The sequence below is a fragment of the Vulpes vulpes genome, chromosome 14 (genome assembly GCF_048418805.1).
Source record: "Vulpes vulpes isolate BD-2025 chromosome 14, VulVul3, whole genome shotgun sequence".
NCBI classification, from domain to species: Eukaryota; Metazoa; Chordata; class Mammalia; order Carnivora; family Canidae; genus Vulpes; species Vulpes vulpes.
This window is the reverse complement of record NC_132793.1, coordinates 31,777,277-31,803,388: the sequence shown is the minus strand read 5'-3', so window position 1 is coordinate 31,803,388 and position 26,112 is coordinate 31,777,277. Positions and strand designations below refer to the sequence as shown.

The following is a 26,112-nucleotide window of genomic DNA, read 5'->3' as shown; positions in this document are numbered from 1 at the left end:
AAAGATCAATTCTAGTGTTCTGGGCTAACTGCCAGGGAAATACTGCATGTTGGTAGCTAATGCATTCTAAAGCAACAAAAGACATATCACTTAGGAAACACATCTGTGTATATAGTAGAAACAGACTCTCAATACAGAAAACATTTGTAAAGCACTTTATTCATTCACCAAATGAACACTGAGTGCTTCATATGGAGCAAGATCCTTGCCCTTAAAATACACAGCCTAGTGTACACATAACCCGTAACTCACAAGACATAATAAACATAAAAACTGTAAAAACCCAGGAAAGACTAGTCTCCAAACCTCTAAATATGTGTATGTTAGCTGATGTTCTTGATTATAAAAGGGGAGATTCCTTAAGTGTGTTTCTACACAAACCTGTGTTGGTGGTATCTCAGTTCCAAGCCCACCCTCCTATTTTTCTGCTCTGCGATGCTGTAATTGAGATCTGTCAGTGCATTTTCCAGACTTCTTTTAAGCTCTGCCAACTGGAGCCACTTTAAAGACTGGAAGGTGGCAAGAAAGAAGGATTTAATTTTTGTTTCTAATTCTTTGCAGCATCTCTCCAGCTGCAGAAAATAGCCACAGTTCCAGCCTCCAGCTATAAGCATCAACTGTGCAATCCTCCCACTGGAGTTACCAGCAACAACTAGCTTCATTCACTGCAGTGATCTGAGCACAGATTAGAAGGGTACCCTTTAGAGGTCCAAGTACTACTTTGAGGGGGCCCCTCAGTAGCTGAAGCAACAGCTGTTCCTCTGAATTCCTAGGTCCTAGCAACCTCAGAACTTCTTACCTTTTGTACCCTCAGCCATAAGAATAGATGCTGCTTCCAGAAGTTGCTATTAGCTGGGGGCTTATCTCAATGCTCCTCTTTTGCTCTTTTAGACTTCCATCTGTATATTCAATACCCCGTATCCAATCCCTTTTTGAAATACCTAATGTAGTTTCTGCTTTCCTAATTGATATAAAACCTAAAAATATTCTTGAAACAACATGATTTAATTGTTTGAGTGAATTAAAATTAAAGAAGGTGGTATCTATCAATAAGCCAAATGAATTATAGTAATAATATGAGATGTAACATCCAAAGACAAGTTAAGAAAATAGAATTTACAATACTTTTTGCACTTTTAACTCTACCTTCGGAGAAATAAAGCTTCCAGCCTTTATATGGTATGAACTGGTCCAATGTTGATTGTAGTAGCGAAGACTGTGAGGTTTGTTCTGAAGAAAACAGAATACACTAATAAGTAGAAATAGTATATGTGCTGCCAAAGCAAGCACTAACTCAGTAGAAATAGAACATTTTTTCTAATTTGCTTCTCCTTCCAACAATGAGAAATTGATATGATATTACTAGTTGCAGGTAAAGTTAGAGGTCTCAGTAAAAACGTTGGATTTAATGTTTAAATACTATTTTAAGGAGGAACATCATATAAGACTCAAATTTAAGTTAAACTGCTCTCTGTAGGACAGGCAGTTTCCTTCATGAAGGAAAAAAGAATTGAACAATTTTTGACCTCCACTACCAGAAGTATGTTTTCTCATGGTTTTATTCAGATCGGGTCTGTGTTCTTTTTCTCTCCATTGTCCTGTGAAGCTCCCACCACCTCTTCCTCTTTTCCATCTTTGAAATCTTCCTCGTCCAAATCCTCTGCCTCTATAGTCTCCATTCATATTTTCTAAAAGATAAAGACCAAAAAAAATCCTCATCAAAATTACAGTGAAAATAGTGTTAAGAATGTAGTAACACAGTAAATACAAAATTAACATATTCTAATTTGAGATTAACAAACAGGCCTGCAACAGTGTAGCCTCAGACACTCCAGTTACTTTAACAGTTACTTATTTCCATCTCTCTCTTTAAGTTTTTATTTAAATTCCAGTTAGTTAACATACAGTGTAGTATGTTTCAGTGATTCAACACTACCATACAACCCCAGGGCTCACCACAAGTGCACTCCTTAATTTCTATCACCTATTTCACCACCCACCTCCTTCTGGTAACCATCAGGTTTTTTTCTCTATAGCTAAGAGTCTGTTTCTCGGTTTGTCTCTCTCTCTCTCTCTTTCCCCCACTTTGCTCATTTGTTTCTTCAATTCCACATAAGAGAGGCACCTGGGTGGCTCAATGGTTGAGTGTCTGTCTGCCTTTGGCTCAGGGCGTGATCCCAGGGTCCTGGGATCGAGTCCCACATCAGGCTCCCTGTGGGGAGCCTGCTTCTCTCTCTGCCTCTTTCTCTGTCTCTCATGAATAAATAAAATCTTACAAAAAAAAATCAAATTGTTTGATAGCAGTACTGAGCTCCCAACTCCGTCTTCAGGCTCCCGCATGAAGCGCTACTTTGAGGACACTACATGCCATACCTCTTAGAAATGAGATAAGAGTGAGAATACCTAGTAAAGAATTCAAAAACAAACTCAAGGAGGACTGTAGAACTGAACCCACGGGTGGGTCCGCTGTGCTTCGTTAAATACCCTCCTTCATTTACATCTCCTCAAGCTGTTCTGACTTGCAAAGGATGTAGGTCTCAGAGCTCTCAGTTCTCAGTGGGGCAGGCTCCCGGGCGGCAGCAGGTGCACTCCGCTCGGCTCTCCCTTATTCCAGGGGGAAACAGGCGGGGCCAGGAAGAGACTGGAGTCCGACGTCCTCAGGTGACTCCGGCCCAAGTCCCTTCAGTCGCAGTCCTTCTGACGTCCCCGCGCGGGGCCAAGTCTCCCGTGTTGGAGCAGCTCGGAGACCTCAGTTCCTCACGACACTTCGCCGGCTCTCGGGAAGATATTTAGCTACTCACGCTGAACTCCCCTGCTTCCAAAATCTTTTTTGGCGCGTTTTGTGACGTAACTTCCGTCCAAGGAGCGGCGAGACGAGAGGGAACGGAGGGCAGCCAATCAAGGAGTTCGGCCAGGCGGAAGCTGCGAGGCTCCCGGAAGCTGTCGGGAGGGTCCGACCGGAAAGCGGAAGCGGCGCGCAGCACGTGGGGGCGGTGCCGGCCGGAGGCTTCTACGTCCGTTCGGCTTGTGGTAGTGAGGCTGGACGCGGCGGCCGCGGAGGACGAGGGGCGGGGCGCGGGGGACGCGAGAGGCGCTGAAGCGCGGGGAGCGCGGCTGAGCTCCATGGAGGGCTCGGGAGAGCCGCTGGACCCACAGCCACCGCATCCCGGGGACCACCGCATCCGTGACGGCGACTTCGTGGTGCTGAAACGGGAAGATGTGTTCAAAGCGGTGCAAGTCCAGCGGAGAAAGTAGGTCAGGTGCTGGCCTTCGGGGTCGCCGTCCCCGTTTTCTAGATACCCCTTCCCTTCAGGTCTTCCCACAGAGCATCTCCCGCCAGGGTCCCGTTCTTGATTCTCTAGTTCCCCAACCTCCTCCTTCCGTTGGTCTTCCCACAGCGGCCTTTTCCCCCAAAGTCCCATTCTCGGCCCTCCGCGTGCCATTCTCCCCTATCCCTCCTGTCTTCCCGCAGAGTGCCCCCTACATGGTTTCAAGCCTGGCCTTCTGCCTTCAGCATCCATCTCGTTCCGCAGGGCCCCTTTCCCGTCCTTGCCCCTCGGATGCTCAGGTGCTCTCCCCGCCCCACGCGTCCCCCCACGCGTCCTTCTCCCTCTGTCCAGGGTTCTTCCAGGTCTGTGAGACGTTCTCTCCTCTTATCTCACAGAACCCATCAATCATCCTCTGATATCCTTGCCTCTCAGGGTTCTCCCCTTCCCTACCGTTTCCCCATAGACCATCCTTTCACCCTGTTCCCTCAGCAGGATCAATCCCACAAAAATGAAACCTCTGCGACCTTTTCTGCCCCTTAGGCTCTTTTCTCTATCCAAACTGAAATAATTGTTTACACGTAATTACATCGGAGAACAACTTCTCATAGCACGTAGGATCACTCTAGGGTTCCCTCACTTTATGGGAAGGGATGTGAGGTCTAGGAAAGTTAAATTCCCCAAAAGCAATTCGCTCAGGGTCTCAAAACTTGAAATTAGGCTTGATTTGTGAACCTACTGGTTAGTTATAACTCCGTTTTAATATTAGAGAAGTGGGAATTTTTCGTGACTTCACGACAGGGATGTTGAGATTGTTAAACCCCAACAGCTCATTCATGCTGAAAATCTGTTGAGATATTTCAATTTGTTATCTGAAAAGTACAACCAAGCTTTCTTTTGAGTTAGCTTATTTTAGTACTTTTGACAATGAAATAAAATAAGTTGAGTTCAGTGTAAGGAGAACAGCTTTCTGCAGACCATAGGTTTGATAGTGGTAGATTTGGAGTTTCTAAGAGTGCATGTGAGATGAATGATTTTACTCCTGTGTGAATCAAACTGTTGACTGGTATTTAAAGTGAAACAGGTATCATTAGAAAATAGTCAAGTAACAGTTCCCAAAGCACCATACTGGTGACAACCAAGTTTTATTGCACGAGAATCAATTTAGTAAAGACAAAGAAATACCGGGGGGCGGGGGAGTTCCCTTTAGTCCAGAAATGTAATATCTGCACCATTTTCTTTTTAGAATTTCCAATTAGAAGTATGGGCCTGGGCCAGCCTTCAAGTATGTATTTTTTGGAAAGAGCCAATACTACTTATTTAAATTTTATAATTGAACAGTGCAGCAAAGTCCTTGTAAGTTTGATGAATGCTTCCAGAGTTTATACAGCTGTACAGTGACCATACGGGTGAAACTTTGGTCTTCTTCCCTTTTTCATACTGCCCTTTTAAGTTGCTTGATTTTAAAATGTGATTGTTAATGTGCTCTTTTAGACAAGAGCTTTTTCATTACCAACAAGGCAAATAGTAGCATCTTCATTTCTAAAAGGTACTTTGTAACCATACTAGACATATTTATTTGGAAACACTTTTCATTACTTCTCTTGGCAGAAGCCAGTACGTTAATTTCCATTTTATTCAATAAATGACCCTCTGAGTTCATCTACACTACAGGGCAGACTCTCCCTTCACTCTTCTTTGGGTCTGTACACATCTGATTGAGCAGAAACAATCCTGACTCACTGAGAAGGAGACTTAGCAAATCCTACTCCTTCTCAGTGAAAACATGGCACCACATTCTTCTGCCTGGTCCCCATTTTCCTGATTGGGGCAGTGACGTCTTGTCACATATCAGTTTGAGTGACCTACTCTTCTTTCCATATCAGACCAGCTACCAGAAGGGTAAATCCAACCCAGCTCAGCCTCAGTGTTTCATTAGCACCAGGATGCTCAAGGGATGAGAGTATGGGATGTATATCTGGGCTAAACTGAGTTTCAACTTGGATTGACTGGATGTATGTCAGCAAATATTTTGAGAGTGCGTTATGTTCTGTTGTTTTAGAAACAAGGCACTTAGCAAAGAATAAGAATTGATCCTATATCTGGATCACTTAGGATCTCATGGAGTTCATTCAGATGGTTCAAGTGAAGAGATTTAATGAAGATATGACACATACACATACAGTGATGTGGCAAGATTTAGAGAACCAGCAGAGTGGGAATGCACCCAGGGTCTATCAGTGGTGGGAAACTTTTGGCAAGGGAGGTTGGGTGATGTGGTCTATGGGTTCTGTCATAGACTTCTGGAGCACAGAGAAAGGGAAAGAAGGTGTGGGGTGGGGCACAAACAAAATTAACCAGTATGTGTCTTCCAGGATTCAGAGTTCTGTGGACATGGGCCATATCCTAAAACTAAGGGGGGCTTCGTGAGATCCATTGGTCTTTCCTGGAGCAGACTGTGTGATAGAGTAGAAGGAACCAGGCTTTGGGGTCAGGCAGACCTGGATTTTAATCCTGATTCCCACTTTCTAACAGTGTATCTTGGACAAGATACTTTTCCCTAAGCCTCAGATTGTCCATCTGGGAAGAGCTATGTCTTAGGATTACTGTGAGAATTAAATTAAAAAAAAAAAAAAAAGAAAGAAACACGCTGGCACGTACTGCCTAGCTACTGGTCAACACTCAGCAGATACTAGTTTTCTTTTTATGTGTGTGTAGGACTTTCCTTTTAAATGATAATAAGATAAAAATCCAGGTAATGGGGAAAGCTGAGGCTGCCTGATCCTCAGTAGAGCATTGTCAGTGTTAGGCAGCATTTCCAAACATATAGAATATCAGTAATGTTTATTTGTAAATATATTTGCCTTTATTGGATAATTTTTTTTGTTTGTAGTCACCACACCCAATGTGAACTCATGACCTTGAGATCAAGAGTCTCATGCTCTACTGACTAATCCTGGTTTTACTAGATAATTTTTTTTAAAAAATAGCCAGTTAGACCAGGGAATTTGTTAAATCCTTGTCATCTCAATGACTGTTCAGTTTTGCGAGTTTCTCGCTAGAGTTGCAAGGGGTGTTACACTGTGTGTCCAGTGGCCTGACAGTGACTTTATGCTTTATGCTATTCATGAGATCCACAAAGCTGTGAGTTTGGACATCCTGTCAGCGCAAATTGGAGTCAGAACAAAGCCTCAGAAGAGGAGTGTCTTCTGTCCTTGTTTCTCCTTCCAAGTTCAGTGTTTTTGTGGGTTCTTACTAATTTTATGTCTCTGCCCAGCCCACTTCTCTCTAGTTCACTTGTCAGTTTATGCTCAGAGATAACGCTATCATTATTTATGGAGACCAGTTTTGAAATAAACTTGATTGAGCCTATCTTTTCTGTACTGAATGCAAATGAGGTTCAGCTAATTGCATTTTCTTCCCCAGAAAAGTAACTTTTGAAAAACAGTGGTTCTATCTGGATAACATCATTGGCCATAGCTATGGAACCACATTTGAAGTGACCAATGGAGGAAGTCTTCAGCCTAAGAAGAAGAAGGAAGAGCCTACTTCAGGTACACTATTTTGGATATATGAAATAGGTGCTCTTGAGCTGGCTAGTCAGAAACCTGTCGACCCCAATTTTAAAATGCTAACCGAGGCTATCCCCAAAGAAATGTAAACTTATAATCTAAGAACTGTAGCTTGGTGGAATGAAGCAAGGTCTGCCTTTGGCTTTGGGTCCCTGGATTCTGGCTCCAGCCCATCACTAACCAGCTTTCTGACGTTGGGCCAAATTTTTAATCCTAGAAGAATCCTTGCTAGTTTGGTGCAAGAACAGGTAGAGTCCTTTCAGTGCCCAGAAGTTACATAACAGCTGCAGGCAGTTAGCATGTAGGGTAGGAGTAAGAGTCTGGCTTTGACTTTAACTGACTATGTTTAAGTTCCAAGTTCATCACTTGCCTTAGTAACCTTAGGCAGGTTACTTGGTTTCTCTAGGGCTTGTTATCTTCATCTGTAAAATGGAGCCATAAATACATTTTATGTCAAGGCTATAGCCAGTGTTCAGTCATATAACACATAGAAAGGCCTTAACCATGCTTTGCCTATAGCAAAGGCCTCATAATTTTAGTTGTCATTGTTAATTAAATACTATAACACTTGTTAAAATAAATGTACCCGAAATATTTTATTAATGAAATAAAATAATTAATTTTTAGAACCAAACAACTAAAATACTAACCAACTCAAAGTTTTGGTTCAGACCAGTTAATAAAATGCTTTTACTCTAACCTCCATATTTTTATTTAGCACCAAATATGTTCCAGGCATGATTAGGCACTGTCCAAGTCATCTCATTAAATGTACTGAGCAGTGGGGAACACCAAGAATGAGTAGACAAACAGCATACTTGCAGATGGTGATATGTGCTGTGAAGATGGTAAAGCAGGGAGGTATACTGGAGGCTGATTGGGTGAGACATGGCTGAGATAATGAGCTCAGCCCTGAGTGATGGGAAGGACCTAGGCAGAGATCTGTCATGAAAGCAGTGCCAAGTGGAGGGAGCAGCAAGTGCCAAAGCCCTGTGGTGAGCCTGTGCTTGGTTTAAGGAACAGGAGGGCAGTGTGGCTGAAGTACAGGGGTAGTTAGAAAAGGTAGTCAGGGGCCAGAACATATACAACCTTGCAGATATCTTTAGAATGTATTGTAATTGTAAGAAGCCACTGTTTTGTGCATGGGAGGATTCGATGAGCCAGTTTGCATTTTACAAGGAGACTACTCTAGGTGTCTGGGTGGCTTGTAAGGCAAGAGTGGGAGCAAGAAGATGAGTTAGAGAGTGGAACAGTCACAGCAAGAAAGGATAGTGGATGAGAGGTGGGTTGGGGAGACAGTGGAACTTGAGTGGCTGATGTGCTGAATGTGGACATGACCTTAGAGGAAGAAAGATCTTAAATAACTTCAGATCAGAAGTGTCATTAAGCAATTTCCTTCTTTAGAGACCAAAGAAGCAGGCACTGATAATCGAAATATAATTGATGATGGGAAATCTCAGAAACTTACTCAAGATGACATAAAAGCTTTAAAGGACAAAGGCATTAAAGGAGAGGTAATGTTCAAAGGACATTGTGTTTTGTTTTTGTTTTTGGTATTGAGGAAATTGCTTGGTTTTTAAAGCAGGATTTACTTAAGGTGAAACATAAAAATACTGTTTTTCTATTAGAAAGAGTTTGACATGTACATGCCATTCCATATATCGGAGATTTCATTTCTTATATGCAGGAATGTAAGTGAGTGGCATTACTGATATTATTAGCAAAAGAGAATTTAATAATTTTGGGCACATCAGAGCTTTACTTGGTTCATTTTCAGTAATGTTTTCAGCCAGTGTCTTCAGAAATGACTGTTCCTTTTACTCCCCTTTTCCCTTTATCATGTATCTCTGTTTTGTGGGGGTTTTTTTTAACCCTATTTTAAGTGCAGGTACAAAATACAAAGTACTTGTATTTTATACAAATTCTAGATAGAGTAAAAAGAAATGTGGTTTATTCATTTGGACTTCTGTGGAAAAGGGACTGGAAAATCAGACCTTTGGATACATTCTAGGGTAAGAAACTTCTGAAGTTATCATTTCAGTGGAAATAAAATTTCAGAAAATCTGCTTGTTCCTTTTCTTGTAGGAAATAGTTCAGCAGTTAATTGAAAATAGTACAACATTCCGAGACAAGACAGAATTTGCTCAAGATAAATATATAAAAAAGAAGAAAAAGAAGTAAGTGGATTTTGTTTGAAAAGAATGAAAGTATCAAATCATTATAAATTTCTGAAGTATATTTTCAAAATAAAATATTTTTAAGCCAGTTTTTAAAAACTAACGTCCGCTGTTTTCTTCCTCCAGGTATGAAGCCATCATTACTGTTGTGAAGCCATCCACTCGCATTCTTTCAATTATGTATTATGCAAGAGAACCTGGAAAAATTAAGTACGCTTTGTTTCCTTTCAAAAATATAATTGGGGGAAAATATATCTTTAAGAAAAGTCATGATTTTAAGTAAAATGAAAAACTTGTTCACCTGCATAAAGTGTCCTCCTACCTCATAAACTGTAAGTTCTTTTTACTGTGCCTCCAAAGCAATCTATAATCTTATCAACATAATTTTTGTGAAACATACAAACAAAACTTAAAAAAATGATTAGAGTAGCTGGCTCTGCTTAGCTAAAAATAAATGAATCATTCTTTTTTCCTCAGCCACATGAGATATGATACACTAGCCCAGATGTTGACCTTGGGAAATGTCCGTGCTGGCAATAAAATGATTGTAATGGAAACTTGTGCAGGCTTGGTGCTGGGTGCAATGATGGAACGGATGGGAGGTAAGATGTAACATTTTCAGGTTCATTAAAGCACCACCATGATGTGAGTAGAAGGGCCTAAAAACTCAAACACACAGAGAGTGAGGCTGAGTTCCGGCAAGATTAATGACATGGTTTATGTGGGCCCACACAGCCCCAGTCCCTGGGACCTTCCCATAGAGTCCACATCTCCCTGCCAGTGCTGTGTTGGTGCCCCTGGATGGCAATTGCCCTTTCCAGTTTCAACATCAGTGGGGATGTTTCTGAAGCCTTTGGCTGGCTTAGACCTCCAGGACTGTGATTTCAGTAAATTTTTGGATAGCTGGTGCTCATTTTTATGGCCTAAATTGAGGGAATTGGATGAGAAGAACACAAGGGGTGTATCTTGTCCTGGAAGAGCACAACACAGCCTGGTTTGCCTGCCCTCCCTCTAACCCTGTGGCAGATGAGAACTTTCAGCTGCTCTGAATGAGGATTGGATTGGCAAAAAGCTAAGAGCCAGTCACCAATCATGTGACACCCAAATTTTGGGTGATCTCAGGGTTTTAACCATGGTGTCAAGTAGGGGTTCATATGTTTTGGGATATTTCCTTCACTGGGAATATTCATATACTGGAAAGACCTGCAGAGGAGCTGCATCATCCTATAGCCCCTGAACAGAGTAGAGACCTTCAGTCTCCATTCTGTGGAGGACTCTTGAGTATTTGCAGAGTCTAGAGTCACCTCCATCAAGCAGATTTTTTTTTTTAATCTCTTCAGGTTTTGGTTCCATTATTCAGTTGTACCCTGGAGGTGGACCTGTTCGGGCAGCAACAGCATGTTTTGGATTTCCCAAATCTTTCCTCAGTGGTCTTTATGAGTTTCCACTCAACAAAGTGGACAGTCTCCTAAATGGAACATTTTCTGTGGAGATGTTAGCTTCAGAGCCTAAAGACAGTGCATCAGTTGAAGAAAGTAACGGGACTCTGGAGGAAAAACAGACTTCGGAACAAGACAATGAAGACAGTGTGGCAGAAGGGCCAGAGAGCCATCACCCACCAGAACAGGAAACAATGGAAATCGTCTCTCAAGATCCAGAATATAAGGAGCCTAAAGAGAGAGGAAACAAAAAGGATTATGTAAGTGTTAAGAGTCCCCCTTACCGGGATCCCTGGGTGGCGCAGCGGTTTAGTGCCTGCCTTTGGCCCAGGGCGTGATCCTGGAGACCCGGGATCGAATCCCACGTCGGGCTCCCGGTGCATAGAGCCTGCTTCTCCCTCTGCCTGTGTCTCTGCCTCTCTCTGTGTGTGTGTGTGACTATCATAAATAAAAAAATAAAAAATAAAATTAAAAGAGTCCTTCATAATATTCCCTTCAGAGTTTCAGTTAACTTCATTTAAGCACAGATTTGGTTTGGTTTTGGAGCATCAGTGCCCAAGGTAATAAATGCCAAAACAGATGGAGAAAGTGTGTGTGGGTGTACACACGTGTGTGGTGTATTCTTTGGGATGGAGCTTTAGGATCCAGAAACATTGTATAGGCAGGTTCTGATGGTCCTATTACGAATGGGTTTGTGTTTTCAACCTCCTCATGAATGACCTTCTTGCTTTAGTCCAAATTGATAAATACGTTGAAATGTTTTGACAGACCAGCATTTCCATAAACCTGACTGAATGACCTCAGTACATTAATTTCTTCTTTTTCTTCTTGAAGATTCAGGAAAAGCAGAGGAGACAAGAAGAGCAAAGGAAAAGACATTTAGAGGCTGCTGCTCTGCTGAGTGAAAGAAACGCAGATGGGTGCGTTGATGAAAGAATGCAGATATCTGGGTGTTCATGGGCTCTGCTTCAAACAGCTTAGAATTCTCTGCCTATCTGCTTTGATTATAGCTGAAGCAGAGATGATGATTCTGTCTTGATTTTTTAAAGAAAGGAGGCTGCATCTGGTGGAGGTGGGGAAATTGGTTGTGCTGGTTTCAGAGTTTTAGAATAAATTTGAAATTTCTCTAATGACAGTGTATCAAATGGGTCTGTGTAGTCCTGCTATATCTAAGGAGTGGGGTATTCAAATTGATGTATTAATGGCTAATTAGGTAAAGGCTAAGGAAAACCTGACAGGAGGTGTAGAGTCAGAGATCTGCCAAGCCAGAATTAGAGTGTTGGATTAGTTTCCAGATGATTTTTTTTTTTTATAATCAAGAATGTCATTAAATGCTACCTAGAGTTGCCAAGGACCACAAGAGCTTTTAATTCATTTTGTGTTTCTTAGAAAGTAATAGCTCATGATTTTATTTATTTATTTTGGAATTTGGAGAATATTGTATTTAAAGGTCTTCCCTGTATGAGTCATGGCAAATGAATAGATGATCGTTTTAAGTGCATTTTAAAATCTATGCACTGCTTTGCCGAGTAGAGAAGTAATTTGTCTAATGTTTTCCTTGCAGTTTAATTGTAGCTAGTCGTTTCCATCCCACTCCACTGCTGCTGTCTTTGCTGGACTTCGTGGCCCCTTCAAGACCATTTGTGGTCTACTGTCAGTATAAAGAGGTAATGCTGACATGGAACAGACAGGAGTTCTTTCATCTGCATGTTAATACTCAAATTGCAGCCCTCAAAATCGTTCTTAATAGAACTCTGTTTATGCCTTTAGCCTCTGTTGGAATGCTACACAAAACTGCGGGAAAGAGGAGGCGTCATCAACCTCAGGCTGTCTGAAACCTGGCTTAGGAATTACCAGGTATGTGTACTTAACAGCAACAGCAGTTCCAGGGAGTTGATTCTCCTGAGTCACTCTGGCTCTTTGCAGTAGTGCCAGAAGTTGTTAAATAGAGATACCCCTATTTCTGTCAACAGAGATGAAAGACTCTCCTGCCTATAACTCAGAGAAATTGCCCTGGGTTTCCTGACCCTTTTTCCTCCTTTCATGTCAGGGTCTATCACTCTGTAACTCCAGTCCAGAAACACAAACAGTTATGGTTCTTGTTTCTCCAAGGCCTTGAGATCACTGTGGAAGGGAATAACTGATAATAGCAAAATCCCTACGTCAACAAGAAAATGACTCTCTCCTCTTTGCTGGGAGAGGTTTGTAGCAGGTTTTCAGGATTTACTGGTGGGCTCCATGTCAGTTCAGGTCCTTTGGAAGGCATGTGCTAAGATGAAATTAGAAGTGGGAAGGGATTTATTGGGGAGGATGCCTCTGAAAGATGAGGGGGAGAGGGAGGAGGATCAGATGGGAAAGCCCTCAGATCATGGTAGATGTCTGATTGCTATAAAGAAGGGAGACAAAGGAAGATGGAGAGGAAGAGCCTGCAGCCCTGCCTTCAGAAAGTCTCAGCCAGGATGATGGGGAAAGCTAGAGCAAAGATTGCCCATTAAAGGAGCCCTGTATTGGGCAGAAATGTTGCGGTCCTGGGTACCCATGCTCAGTAATCGACTTGGAGCAGCCCATGGCCTCCCTGGGTCTAAAGCTGCAGAGGATCCCAAAGAGCAGCAGCTAGAGGCTTTCTGCTGCCTAAACTCCTCACAGCCAGTTCCCTCTTGAAGGGAGATCTGAAGGAGCACCTCCATGGCTGCCACAGGCCCTGCCCTGCTGCTTGGACATGGTACTACATAATCCAGAATACGCAAAGCCCTGAACGGACCCTGCCCATTAGAGTTAACAAGGTATCAGGGAAAGGAAGCTCTGGATATATGTCTAGTAACTACTTCTCCATGGACCCAAGCTCCACCGTTGGCCATGAAGCTTCCTGGAGCCAATAGAAAGAAAGGTATGCACAGGCCCAGTGGACTACACAAACATTTGCTCATTTGCCACCAGAGACTCACCTCAGGTTTGAGAGCCACAGCTTCAGTTTTATCTTTTAAAAGAAAATCATTTAAGCCAATTTCTACACTTTCATCTGCACTATCAGGTGAAGGAAAGGAGCTCTTTAGGAAGTGGTCCGATTAAATCTTTAAGAGAATCTCTGTCCTTTAAATTCAGATGTATGGCCTGTGTATTGTTAGCATGAGCTTTATCTGCTTAGGAAAACATGAATGTCTTTCTGTCTTGATTAGGTTTTGCCAGATCGAAGTCATCCCAAACTACTGATGAGTGGAGGTGGGGGGTACCTCCTCTCAGGCTTCACTGTTGCCATGGATAACCTTAAAGCAGACCCCAGTCTCAAATCCAACGCAAGCACTTTAGAATCAAACAAGACTGAAGAGCCAGCAGCGAAAAAACGGAAATGCCCAGAGTCTGACTCTTAACCTTTCAAAAATTGCTCTGATTTTTGTCCTCAGGCATTATACAGTTAGTAATTTGACTTTAAATGCCATTACTAATCGTTTTCTCATATTCTGAAAGTAAGAATGTGTCTATACACTTGTTCCTGGGAAGAACAAGTAAGCCTTTGTCCACCTCTGACACAGATAAATTTGGTCTGTCAGAACATCGAGCCAAAACACCCAAGTCTTGGGTGTATGCAGTGGACTGGTATGTATGGCCAATTCTGTTTATTTCACAAAAATCCTCTAAGTACTTTTAGTATTCTGAAAATATCTTGAGAATTTAGACCTCCTAAAAATATATTTATACAAGACTTTGTTTATATGTTAAGCTAAGTGGAATAACACAACATACCTAAAACTTGGGTACTGAAAGCCAGAATCTGTGGAAGAAATTTCTCGTGTTCATTCCACTGTTTTAAACTGAAGCAATATGGCTGTGTGAGTGTGTGAGATTTACAGTACCAAAAATGTCCTCCCTGTTCCCTCCAGTGGAATAAACTTTTTTTAAAACATTAGGTTTTTTTTTTTTTTTTTAAAATAGTTGACAACTTAGGAAAGTTCTGAGTATTTATTTTACTGCTTTTTTTTGTCGATACACAAAGGTGTAGTAGGGTACTTTCTTGTGTTACTTTTCTCATCCCCTCATTCTTTGTTCCAAAACAAGTGACTATAATTTTTGTATACTATTGAATTAAAGGAAACAGCAAAGGTTTTTTTTCCCCTACCAGGGACTTACAGAGCTACACCCACACCCACACACGTTTGTGGTTGTTGGTATATATACATATATATATATATATTTATATATACATATGGAAACAATGCACTATCTATATGATCTATGACAAGTTTAGTGCAGGGCTTAGACCAGTTCTCATTGCATTAGTGTCACTCCTTGTCAAATGTATTTTAAAGTGCCTTTTCTGGTGATTATTAATGCTGGTTTGTTGAGCTCTGGCATGATTAGGTGGTTAGCCTTTCTAAGCTCTGAAAACATATAATCAAATTTGGTCATCTACTGCAGCCAAGGAAAGTATTTAGAGTAAGCCACAGCTCTTGTCTTGCTCACTAAACATGCTCATACTGTGTGTTGTTCACAACATTATAGCATAGATGCAGATCATCCAGCAAGGAGCATCTCAGAAAAAAAATTACATTTTCCTAGTAGCATGTACTATCCTGATAATGGTCAGTGTGATTACCAAGAGTTTTGATTCCTTTTTCTTAAAACATTGCTTTTAAAGAATAAAAGTGTTTCTTATTATGATTCGTCTGATTTCCATTAATGATGTGGTCAGTGACACCACATTCACTGGCTTTCAGCTGATTGTGGTATGTGATCTGTCGAAGAAAACGTGCCCAAATTGACACCTCACTGAACACATCCTTGTAAACAGTCATCATCCACATACAATCAGTCGAGTTTTATCAAGGAGAACACGTGTGCACAGACTGAATTCATTAGTGGCAGGTCTCCACTGGTTGCTGTTAGAATCCTCTCCTACTTGGGATTCATCCAGTTTTCAAGTCCCATTTCATTTCACTCATTCTGGAAGTCTGCACTACCAAGGCCTTGGGCATCCACGTAGCTGCCCCTGGAGTTGACTTGTGAACTCATATGCCAGCAGCAAAAGTTAGTGTTAACCTGCATTATTTTTTTCTCTTGCATAAAATTTACTCCATCTTTGAAGACTGATGCTTATTTAATTCAATAACTTGAAAACTTAGTATGTGTGAAGATTCCCTGGAGGGCTTATTAAACCCAGATTGTGTAACACCTCAAAGTTTCTGATTCAGTAGATCTGGGGTGGGGCAAAAAATTTGCGTTTCTTAGAAGTTTCCAGGTGATGCTGCTGGCTCAGGGACCACTGCTTGAGAAACACTCCTGTGTGTGCACCCACATCAAGAGCTTGGCAAAATACTTGATGCTTTTGTCTTGTTTGTAAAGTGGATATTCATTTTTGGAGCAAATGAATGGATAATTGTATGACTTCTGGACATCTAGCCATCAGGAGAGTTCTGTGAAATAACACTTTAATAAGTGGCAATCAGAAAATAAAGACAAAAATTTTGTAATGTCCACCTTATTTCTTCACTGGGTTAGGATCTTGGAAATATACAGTGGTGCCAATTAGATTATTTTGTAGCTTAGAGGTACACTAATATTGTGTGAAGCATATCCCCCCACCTTTGTCAAATTATAATTGACATGTAACATTGTGTAAATTGGGACACCTGGATGGCTCGGTTGAACATCTGACTCTTGGTTTTGGCTCAAGTCATGATCTCAGGGTCCTGAGATTGAGCCCCGCATCAGGCTCTGCACTTAGTGGGAGTCTGCTTGAGATTCTCTCCCTCTACCCTTGCTCCCAGTCATGTGTGTCCTCTTTCTCCCTCTCTAAAATAAATATTTTTTAAAAACCAGTAACAACATTGTGTAAGTTTAAGGTATATGACATGTTATTTTGATACACTTAATATACTGCAAAGTGATTACCACCATAGCCTTAGCTGACACCTCTATCTTATCACATAATTACCATTTCTGTTTGTGGTGAGAACATTTAAGATCTACTCTCCGCATATATCTTCAATATGTAATGCAGTATTGTTAACTATAGTCACTATGCTGTATATTAGATTCCTAGAACTTGTGCATGTTATAACTGGAAATTTATACTCTTTGACCAGTGTCTCCTTAGTACCCACCCCACCCCCTCAGCCCCTGGCAACCACCATTCTACTCTCTGTTTTTATGAGTTTGGTTTTTTTAGATTCTACATACAAGTAACACATTGTCTTTCTCTGTCTGGTTTATTTCACATAGCACAATGCTCTCAAGTATCCAGGTTGTCACAAATGGCAGGATTTCCTTTCTTCTCATGGCTGAATAATGTTCCATGTATATAACTACCACATCTTTATCCATTCATCCATTGACAGACAGGTTGTTTCCATATCTTGCCTATTGTGAATAATGTTACAGTGAATGTGGGAGTGTAGTTACCTCTTCAAGATACTGATTTTGTTTCCTTCAGATAACATATCCATACACAAAAGATCTATATGTTTATACTCCTTTCCTGTGTTTTGTGAATTTTATTTCACAATTGATTTTTTTCATATTGTATATCCATTAACAAATTACTGTATCGTTATTTTTAATCCTTTTGTCTTTTAACTTTTATTCTGGAATTATAAGTGGCTTACCCACCACTATTACAATGTTCTGAATTTAACTGTATATCAGTGAGTTTTATACTGTTTTCAAGTTACTACCAATTCGCTGATTAGTAGCTTCCATTTTAGCTTAATTAATTCCCTTCAACATTTCCTGTCAGGCCAGTCTAGTGGTAATGAGCTTCTTCAGCTTTTGTTTGTCTGGAAAACTATTTCTCCTTCACTTCTGAAGGGCAACTCCGAGCATTCTTAATTACATTGAGTATTGTTGATTGGCAGTTTTGGGTTTTTTTGGGTTTTTTTTTCAGCACTTTGAATAATATCATACCACTTCCTTCTGATGAGGAGAATTTCCTCTTGAAAAACCCACTGATAGTCCTATAAGGGTTTTCCTTGTAGGTAACAAGTTGCTTTTCTCTGGCTCCTTTTAAGAGTATTCTTGTCTTTAATTTTTGACAATTTAATTATAATGTGTCTTGGTGTAGGTTCATCTTAGTTGGTACTCTTTGGGTTTCTTGGATCTGGATGTCTGTTTCTCCAGGTTAGGGAAGTTTTTAGCCATTATTTCTTTAACTTTTCTGTCACTTTCTTTTTCCTTCTGGGACCCAGATAATGCATATGTTTGTCCATTTGATGGTGTCTCATAAGTCCTTTATGCTATCTTCACTCTTGTTCATTTTTAAAATTTTTTGCACCTCTGATTGGATGACTTCCACTGCCCAGTCTTTGAGTTCATTGATCTTTTCTTCTCTCTGATCTATCTACCATTGAACCCCTATATTGAATATTTTAGTTCACTTACTGTATTATTTAGCTTAATGATTTCTTTGTGGTACTTACTTATATTTTCTGTCTTTTGAAATTCTCACTTCATTCATGATCTGACCATGGTGAGCACTTTTATGACCATCATTTTGAACTCTATAAAATAAATCACTTATCTCTGTCTCATTAAGATCTGTTTCTGGAGATTTATCTTGTTCTTTTGTTTGGAACATATTCATCTGGTTTATTTTTTCTTCACTCTACTGGTGCTTGCATATTAAATATGACAGCAATCTTTCTCAGTCTTGACAAATTGATCTTGTGCAGGAGATAAGCCTCACCAATCAGCTCAGTTTGAGCTCCTGGTTGTCTGTCAAACCTTTGTGATTGTTGGGAACCTGGGTGGCTAGTTGGTGAAGCATCCAACTGTTTCAGCTCAGGTTGTGATCTCAGGGTTGTAAGATAGAGCCTTGCATCAGGCTCTGCACTGGGCCTGGAGCCTGCTTAAAATTCGGTCTCTCTCCTCTGCCCCCCCCCCCCAAAAGAAAAAAGGCTTTGTGATTATCTAAACCACCATCTTTGTTCTGAGTGGTCCCCAGTAATTGAGAGTGTGCCAAGACCTGCCAGTATCCCAAAGGATACTGAAAGGGGAGAATTTCAAAGGGGAGAATTATCAGCCCCTAGAAGCAAGCTGATTAGTGGCAGGATATTCAGGCAGCAGGTAGGAATGAATTTTCTTTTTCATTTTTAAATAGTTGGGGGGACAAGTAAGAAAAATAATTTTGTGACACATGAAACTTATATGACATTCAAATTGCAGTGCCCATAATTGAAGTTTTAGTGGAAAACGGTACTGTTGGTGGCTGCTTTTGCGCTATGGGGCAGAGTTGAATATTTGTGGCAGATACCATGTGGCCCTCAAAGCTTAAAATACGTGCTATGTGGCCATCCAAGAGATATGCTGGTCATGGATTTAACTGAAGTGGTGAGAGGAATTGTTGGGGTGAAGAAACCAGGAGAGCAGCACTTTGGAGCAGCCACAGCAGAGAGCTGGTTTGGAGCAAGCAGCAACAAAAGATGTAAAGTGAAATCCAGAGCTCCTTAATGGTCCTCTAGACCTACAGACAGAATTTGACATGGTTGACCTCTTTCCTTACGACAGTTTTTTTACTTGGCTTCTAGGACACTATCTCTTCTGGTTTCCCTCCTATCTTTCTGGCTATTCTTCCCCCATCTCTGCTGCTCGTTCCTCTTCTCTGAGGTGATTGTTTAGAACAACAATGGCACTCCAAGTCTTAGCAGTTGCACCCTTTCCCTTTTTTTGTCTACACACTGCTAGGTGTTAGGTGTTGGAGGGATCTGGGGTCTGATCAAAAAAGAAATGACCATGAGGTGGCAGTAGTACCCACATGCTTTATTGAGTGATGGTTCTGCCCAGACAGGTTAGCAAGGAAGGGGATGTTTTTTCACAGTAAGAATCTATCTAGAAGCAACACCATGGGGAGTACTTCTCAGAAGAGGAGGAGGGCAAGGGAACCCCCAAGGAAAGGGGAATTTGAGAAGGCCCTCTTGTGTCTAGGTGGAGTCTCTGGATCTGACTGCTCTGAAGGACAAGAGTCTTATAACTTAAAAGACTTGGGATCAATGGTCAGCAGATGCTGGGTATATGCTGAAGGTATGCAAAGCAGATGGACCCTAAATGTCTAAAAATTTACTTATTTGGGCTCTGTTTAAAAGAAGTGGATGTGTAAAGTTTGAGTTTGGCACCAGCAGGCTTTTGAGCTAACAGTTCTCAGCCTATAATGAAGAAATAACTACTCTGCAGCCAATGCATAGGGGCCATCTTTCATGTAACCACAGGTGATCTTACTTAGTTTTAAGGATTTGTTTGTTTTTACTGAGGCATAATTGACATATTATAACCTTATATAACATATAGCTTCAGGAGTACAACATTACAATTCAGTATTTGTATACACTGAGAAATGATCACCACAATAAGTCTAGTTACCATCTGTCAGCATAGTGAAAAATTTTTTTGTGTGTGATGAGAACTTTTAAGATTTACTGTCTTAGCAACTTTCAAATATGCAATATGATATCATTAACTATAGTCACCACACTGTGTGTTATATCCCCAGGACCTACTTGCTTCATAACTGAAAGTTGGTACCTTTTGACCCCTTTCACCCATTTTGCCCACCCCACTAGCAGCCACCAACTTTCTGCATCTATGAGCTTGGTTTTTTGGTTTTGTTTTGATTTGTTTGTTTTGTTCTTTGTAGAGTCCACATATAAGTAAAATCATACAGTATTTGTCTTTCTCTAATTTCTCTTAGTGTAGTTGCCTTCAAGGTCCACCCATGTTGTCACAACTGGCAAGATTCCATTCCTTTTTATGACTGAGTAGTTTCACATTTGATATAAATGTATATAATGTATGTGTATATGTATGTACATATATAAAATATATATAAAACATCTTTTTTATCCATTTATCCATCAGTGGACACTAAGGTTGTTTTGTAAATAATGTTGCCCTGAACATGAGGATGCATGTAAACGCTAAAATTAAAATTAGTGTTTTTATTTTTTTTTTTTCAGATAAATATCCAGAAGTAGAATTGCTGGATCCTATGGTAGTTCTATATTAAACTGTCCTTCCTCTATTACATATTCTTGGATTCTTTATTGTAAATTAATTGACCATATATGCATGGGTTTATTACTCTATTTTGTTTCATTGGTCTATAGGTCTTTTTATGCCAATATCATACTGTTTTGATTACTATAACTTTGCAATATAGTTTGAAATCAGGGATGATGGTATCTCCAGCTTTGTTCTTCTTTCTCAAGATTGCTTTGGCTATTTGAGGTCTTTAGTGGTTTCATACAAGTTTGGGAATTGTGTGTTCTATGTGAATAATGCCATTGGAATTTGGTAAGGATTGCATTGAATCTGTAGATTGCTTTAGGTAACATGGACATTTTAACAATATTAACCCAATCTATGAGCATAGAATATCTTTCCATTTATTTGTGTCTTTTTCAACTTTTTTTGTCAATGTTTTATCGTTCTCAGTGTATAGGTTTTTCAATTTCTTGGTTAAATTTAGTTCTAGATATTTTATTCTTTTTGATGCAGTTGTAAATGGGATTTTTTCTGAATTTCTCTTTCTGACAATTCATGTTAGTATATAGAAATACAACAAATTTTTGTATATTGACTTTTGTATCCTGTAGCTTTACTGAATTCATTTTTGGCAGAGTTTTTAGGGTTTTCTATATATGAAATCATGTCATCTGCAAATCACAACAGTTTTACTTCTTTCTTTCCAATTTGGATGACTTTTATTTCTTTTCCTACCTAATCGCTTTGCCTAGCACTTCCAGTACTATGTTGAACAAAAGTGGCAAGAGTGAGCATCCTTGTCTTATTCCTGATCTTAGAGGAAAAGCTTTTAGTTTTTCACCATTAAGTAGGATATTAGCAAAAAAAAAAAAAAAAAAAGTAGGATATTAGCTGTGGGCTTGTCATATATGGTTTTTATTAAGTTGAGGTAATACCTATACCTATATCTCTATACCTACTTTGTTGAGGGCTTTTTTATCATAAATGGATGTTAAATTTTGTCAAGTACTTTTTCTGCATCTGAGATAATTATATGGTTTTTATCTTTCATTTTGTTAATATGGTGTATCATGTTAATTGCTTTATTAGATGTTTAACCATCCTTACATCTCTGGAATAAATCTCATTTGATCGTGGTGTATGATCCTTTTAATGTATTGTTGAATTCAGTTTGCTGAGGATTTTTGTGTCTATGTTCATCAAGGCTATTGGCCTGTAATCTTATTGTGGTGTCCTTGTTTTGGTATTAGAGTAAGGCTGGCCTCATAGAAATAAATTTGGAGGGATTTTCTCCTCTTCAATTTTTTGGAATATTTTCAGGTGGATTGGCATTAATTTCTCTTTGAATGTTTGGTAGAATTCACCAGTGAAGTTGTCTGGTCCTGGACCTTTGTTTGTTGATAGGTTTTTGATGACTAATTCAACCTACCTACTAAAAATTAGTCTGTTCAGATTTTCTAATTCTTCATAATTCAGTCTTGGAAAGTTGTATGTTTTTAGGAATATATCCATATCTTCTAGGTTGTCCAATTTGTTGGCATATAATTATTCATAGTAGAGGCACCTGGGTGGCTCAGTGATTGAGCGTCTGCCTTTGACTCAGGTCATGATTGGGGGTCCTGGGATTGAGTCCCACATTGAGCTGCCCATAGGGAGCCTGCTTCTACCTCTGCCTATGTCTCTGTCTCTGTGTCTCTCATGAATAAATAAATAAAATCTTTCCAAAAAAAAGTTTAAAAAATTATTCATAGTAGTCTCTTTGTGGTGTCTGGTGTAACAGCTCCTCTTTCATTTCTGACTTTATTTGTTTGAGCCCTCTCTTTTTTTCTTGGTAAGTCAAGCTAGAAGTATGTCAATTTTGTTGATCTTTTTAAGGAAGTAGCTCTTTGTTTCACTGATCTTTTCTATTGTCTCTTTAGTCATTATTTCATTTATTTCCACTCTGATCTTTGTTATTTCTTCATTCTACCAACCCCTGGACTTTGTTTATCTTTTTTCAAGTTTTAAGGTTTTAAATGCCATCTCTATGATGATGACTTCCACATGATGTCTTTAGTGTGGTCCTTTCCCTTGAGCTCCAGACCCATATACCCAACTCAACACCTCCACTTGGGTGTCTGGTCACATCTCAGATTTAACATAGCCTGATCTGAACTCCCCATATTTTCCTTCCCAAGCCAGTCCTTCGTATAGTTCTCCCCAGTCTAGAGTTCCCCGTTGTTCAGGCCAAAATCTTCCATCCTCAGTGCCTCTCTTTCACTTATGCCATACCAAATCCCTCAGCCCCACCTGTCCTCTGACTCCAAAACAGACCCATAGTCAGATGACTTCTCTTTATCCCCAATGCCACACGCTGGTCCAAGCCATCACAGTGACCCACTGGGAATTTTGCAGTGGTCTCGTTACTGGTTTTTGTGTTTGTACCCTCACTTCCCCTACAGTCTTCTTTCAACCCAGGAGCTGGAGTGTTGTTATCACATAAAGCAAATCACATCAGTCCTCTACTGAGATCTTTTCAATTTCAAAAGCAAAAGTCTTTACCAGGGTGTACAAAGCCCTCTGTAATCTGGCCCATGCCACTTCACTACTTATGTCCACATGGGCCTCTCTGCTCGTCTTCAAACATACCAACCACATTACTCAGGGCCTTTGCACTTGCTGTTCACTCTGCCTGAAGTGTCCTTCCTCTGGGGGTCCACATGGTTCACATCCTCACTTTTTTTAGGGGTTTCATTTTCTCAATGAGGCCTGTTATATACCCAAATGACTGGTTTCTGGACCACAGAGTAGTAACTATTGTAGTCAATTAATTATTTTAGCATCTGCGATCTCCCAATTATACTATATTTTACAGTGTTGTGTTGTGTATTTTCATTTTGTAATGCTGGGACCCTTTTCCCTTCCTGTTCCATAACTGTGCTTTAACTCCTCCTTGATAAAATATTAGAGACCATGACAATTAAAATATTCAAATACAATAGCCAAACTGTGGAAGGAGCCTCGGTGTCCATCGAAAGATGAATGGATAAAGAAGATGTGATTTATGTATACAATGGAATATTACTCAGCCATTAGAAACCACAAATACCCACCATTTGCTTCGACGTGGATGGAACTGGAGGGTATTATGCTAAGTGAAATAAGTCAATTGGAGTAGGACAAAAATTATATGGTCTCATTCATTTGGGGAATATAAAAAAATAGTGAAAGGGAATAAAGGGGAGAGGAGAAAAAATAAGTGGGGAATATCAGAAAGGGAGACAGAACATGAAAGACTCCTAACTCTGGGAAACAAACTAGGGGTGGTGGAAGCAGAGGTGGGCAGGGGGTGGGGGTGACTGGGTGGCGGGCACTGAGGTGGGCACTTGACAGGATGAGCACTGGGTGTTATTCTGTATGTTGACAAATTGAACACCAATAAAAAATAAATTTATTAAAAAAAATAAAATATTCAAGTAGGAGAAGAGCTCTAAAATACAGATGATTACATCTGCGGAAGGATTTGGAAGGAAAGGGTCAGAGGCCGTTTGTTTCTGATCATATTAGATACCTAGGGCCACCTTAACAAAAGACCAAAAACTGAGTGACTTAAAACAACATAAATGTGTTGTTTCACAGTCCTGGAAGTCAGAAGTCCCAAATCAAGGTGTTAGCAGGGCTGTTCTCACCCTTGCAGTTCTAGGGGAGAATCTTTCTTTGCTGTTCCAGCTCCCAGTGACCCCAGATGTTTCTTGGCTGGTGGCAGCCCAGCTTCAGTCTCTGCCACCACCTTCACATGGCCATCTTCCCTCTGTGTTTATGTCTTCACATGAGATTCTCCTTGGTGTCTACACAGATCTCCCTCCTCTTACGAGAACACTGGTCATGTTGGATATGGGCCCACCCTAATGACCTCATTCTAACTTGATTGCATCTGTAGAGACTATTTTCAAATATGGTCACAGGTGCCAGGGGTTAAGTCTTCAACGTATTATTTTGGAGGACAACAGTTCAATCCATCACACCCACCATATGCTTTTCAGGATGACCTGATGTCTTGCCATCAACATATATTACTTTTCTCAAAAGAGGGAAAATTAGTGGCGTAGGTAGTCCTTGAGTTCATCTTAAAGAAATGGTGGCATGGCATCTCCAGAGATCTTAACTGCACTCTGTGGGCACCATGGATTGGGTGGAATTCTCTTGAATGTCTCTTGTATCCTTGATAGGTCTTCTGTTCCTACACATTCCCCTGCCCTGAAGTGTTTACAAACTAAACTAAAAAGATGTGCTAGTGCATAGGACATCAACAGGAGGCCAGGACCATGCAGTGCTATGCTCCACCTGCCAGCAGCCAGCAGCCTCTCATGAGCAGTGCCGTGTGTGCGTGTGTGTGTGTGTGTGTGTGTGTGTGTGTGTGGCTTGCCAGACTAGCATTTGGCGCATTGCAGTGTTTTGCCCTCCCTTATCCAGTGAGTAAATCCTTTTCATCTTGGGCCCTTGAATCCTCTTTATTAGGAAGTGATTTTGTTTTCTGCTGAATTGCAATAAAGAAAAAGGAGAGCCGTGTCTACTGCAATATGTTAAGCATTTCTTAGTAACTTGTATCAAGATGCAATAATACAAAGGGTTACAATGGTGGTATATTAAATATATTTGCCATGAGACTAGCTTGGCTTTGGATGGTTTCTTAGATTCAGGTCCCCAAGAAGCAGACCCTGAAATAAGAAGTTGAGGACAAGCAGTTGATTTGGGAGGCGATTCAAGGCAACATCAGTTGAGGTTACCGGTAGGAAGTGGGGCAGGGAGATAAAGATAACCTAGAAAGGGTGTATTACCAAGAAGCTCACTGCTATGGCACCTGGGGCTCAATCCCTTGGGAGGGACCATTGGTGAGGAATGAGATGACAGAAAAAGAAAGAAGAACAGGAAATTTTCCACCTGTCTTGCCATAGGAAGCTAGCTGCCGAGTTAATAATGGTAGCAGCCAACATTTCCTGCACCATGCCATATGCCAGGCACTATTCTAAGTGTTTTGCGTACTCGTATCATCCTCGTAACAATCCAATGAGGCAGATATCTTTGTTTTACTGATGAATCTGAGGTCCAGAGAGGGAAAGCAACTTGTCCAAAGTCATACAACTACTTAGTAATAGAATCAGAGCCCTGTTGGGATCCCTGGGTGGCTCAGCGGTTTTGGCACCTGCCTTTGGCCCAGGGCATGATCCTGGAGTCCTGGGATAGAGTCCCACATCAGACTCCCTGCCAGGAGCCTGTTTTTCCCTCTGCCTGTGTCTCGGCCTCTCTCTCTGTGTCTCCCATGAATAAATAAATAAAATCTTGAAGAAAAAAAAAGAATCAGAGTCCTGTTTTTATACACAGTAAAAATCAGGCCTTGAGGGCCCAGGGATCTGTCTGGATCAGCCCAGATGTTCTGATTCCCAGTCCAAAGTTATCCCATTATCTAGGCTCTCTCTTCCTTAGCCCTGAAAAATGATCCTTAGTTGGCTACTCTCAGAGATTTCCAGATAATAGAATTTAAAAAGTAAATGTCTTATGGTCACTTTTGAAATAGGTTCTTCAAGTCTATTTAACAATCTTTCTTTACTCTAGGGAAACAGATGTCTTTTCTTGTACTCTTTCACTTTATATCCTGGACATTCTTTTACTTCAAAGTTTTGCGCTTTTTTTTTTCCAATTCTGCATCCAAAGA

The 26,112-nt window shown here is 40.5% G+C and overlaps 2 protein-coding genes across 5 annotated transcripts in view; one reads left to right on the top strand and one right to left on the bottom strand.

Annotated features, from left to right (window-relative positions):
- The window catches only part of MCM8 (minichromosome maintenance 8 homologous recombination repair factor), a 41,940-nt gene extending 38,968 nt beyond the window's left edge, over positions 1-2,972 (bottom strand). The window contains exons 1-3 of the mRNA XM_026012298.2: positions 2,404-2,972; positions 1,527-1,688; positions 1,147-1,230 (exon numbers count right to left, since the gene is read on the bottom strand). Coding sequence (XP_025868083.1) covers positions 1,147-1,230; positions 1,527-1,683 — 241 coding nt within the window. The 5' untranslated portion in view covers positions 1,684-1,688; positions 2,404-2,972. The remainder of the gene's footprint in view (positions 1-1,146; positions 1,231-1,526; positions 1,689-2,403) is intronic.
- Positions 2,973-3,112: 140 nt separating this feature from the next.
- Positions 3,113-14,355, top strand: TRMT6 (tRNA methyltransferase 6 non-catalytic subunit). 4 transcript variants are annotated; one of them, XM_026012299.2, is made up of 11 exons: positions 3,119-3,251; positions 6,693-6,820; positions 8,243-8,352; positions 8,924-9,015; positions 9,142-9,225; positions 9,493-9,617; positions 10,356-10,714; positions 11,289-11,374; positions 12,019-12,121; positions 12,225-12,311; positions 13,631-14,355. In XM_026012299.2, exons 1-11 carry the CDS (start codon positions 3,124-3,126, stop codon positions 13,820-13,822), a joined length of 1,494 nt encoding a protein of 497 aa, XP_025868084.1. In that variant the 5' UTR covers positions 3,119-3,123; the 3' UTR covers positions 13,823-14,355. The 4 variants fall into 4 exon arrangements, with proteins under 4 accessions (XP_072592455.1, XP_025868084.1, XP_025868086.1 ...); XM_026012301.2 differs by having other exon boundaries at positions 3,125-3,255; XM_072736354.1 differs by lacking the exon at positions 8,243-8,352 and having other exon boundaries at positions 3,113-3,251.
- The last annotated feature ends 11,757 nt before the right edge of the window (positions 14,356-26,112 follow it).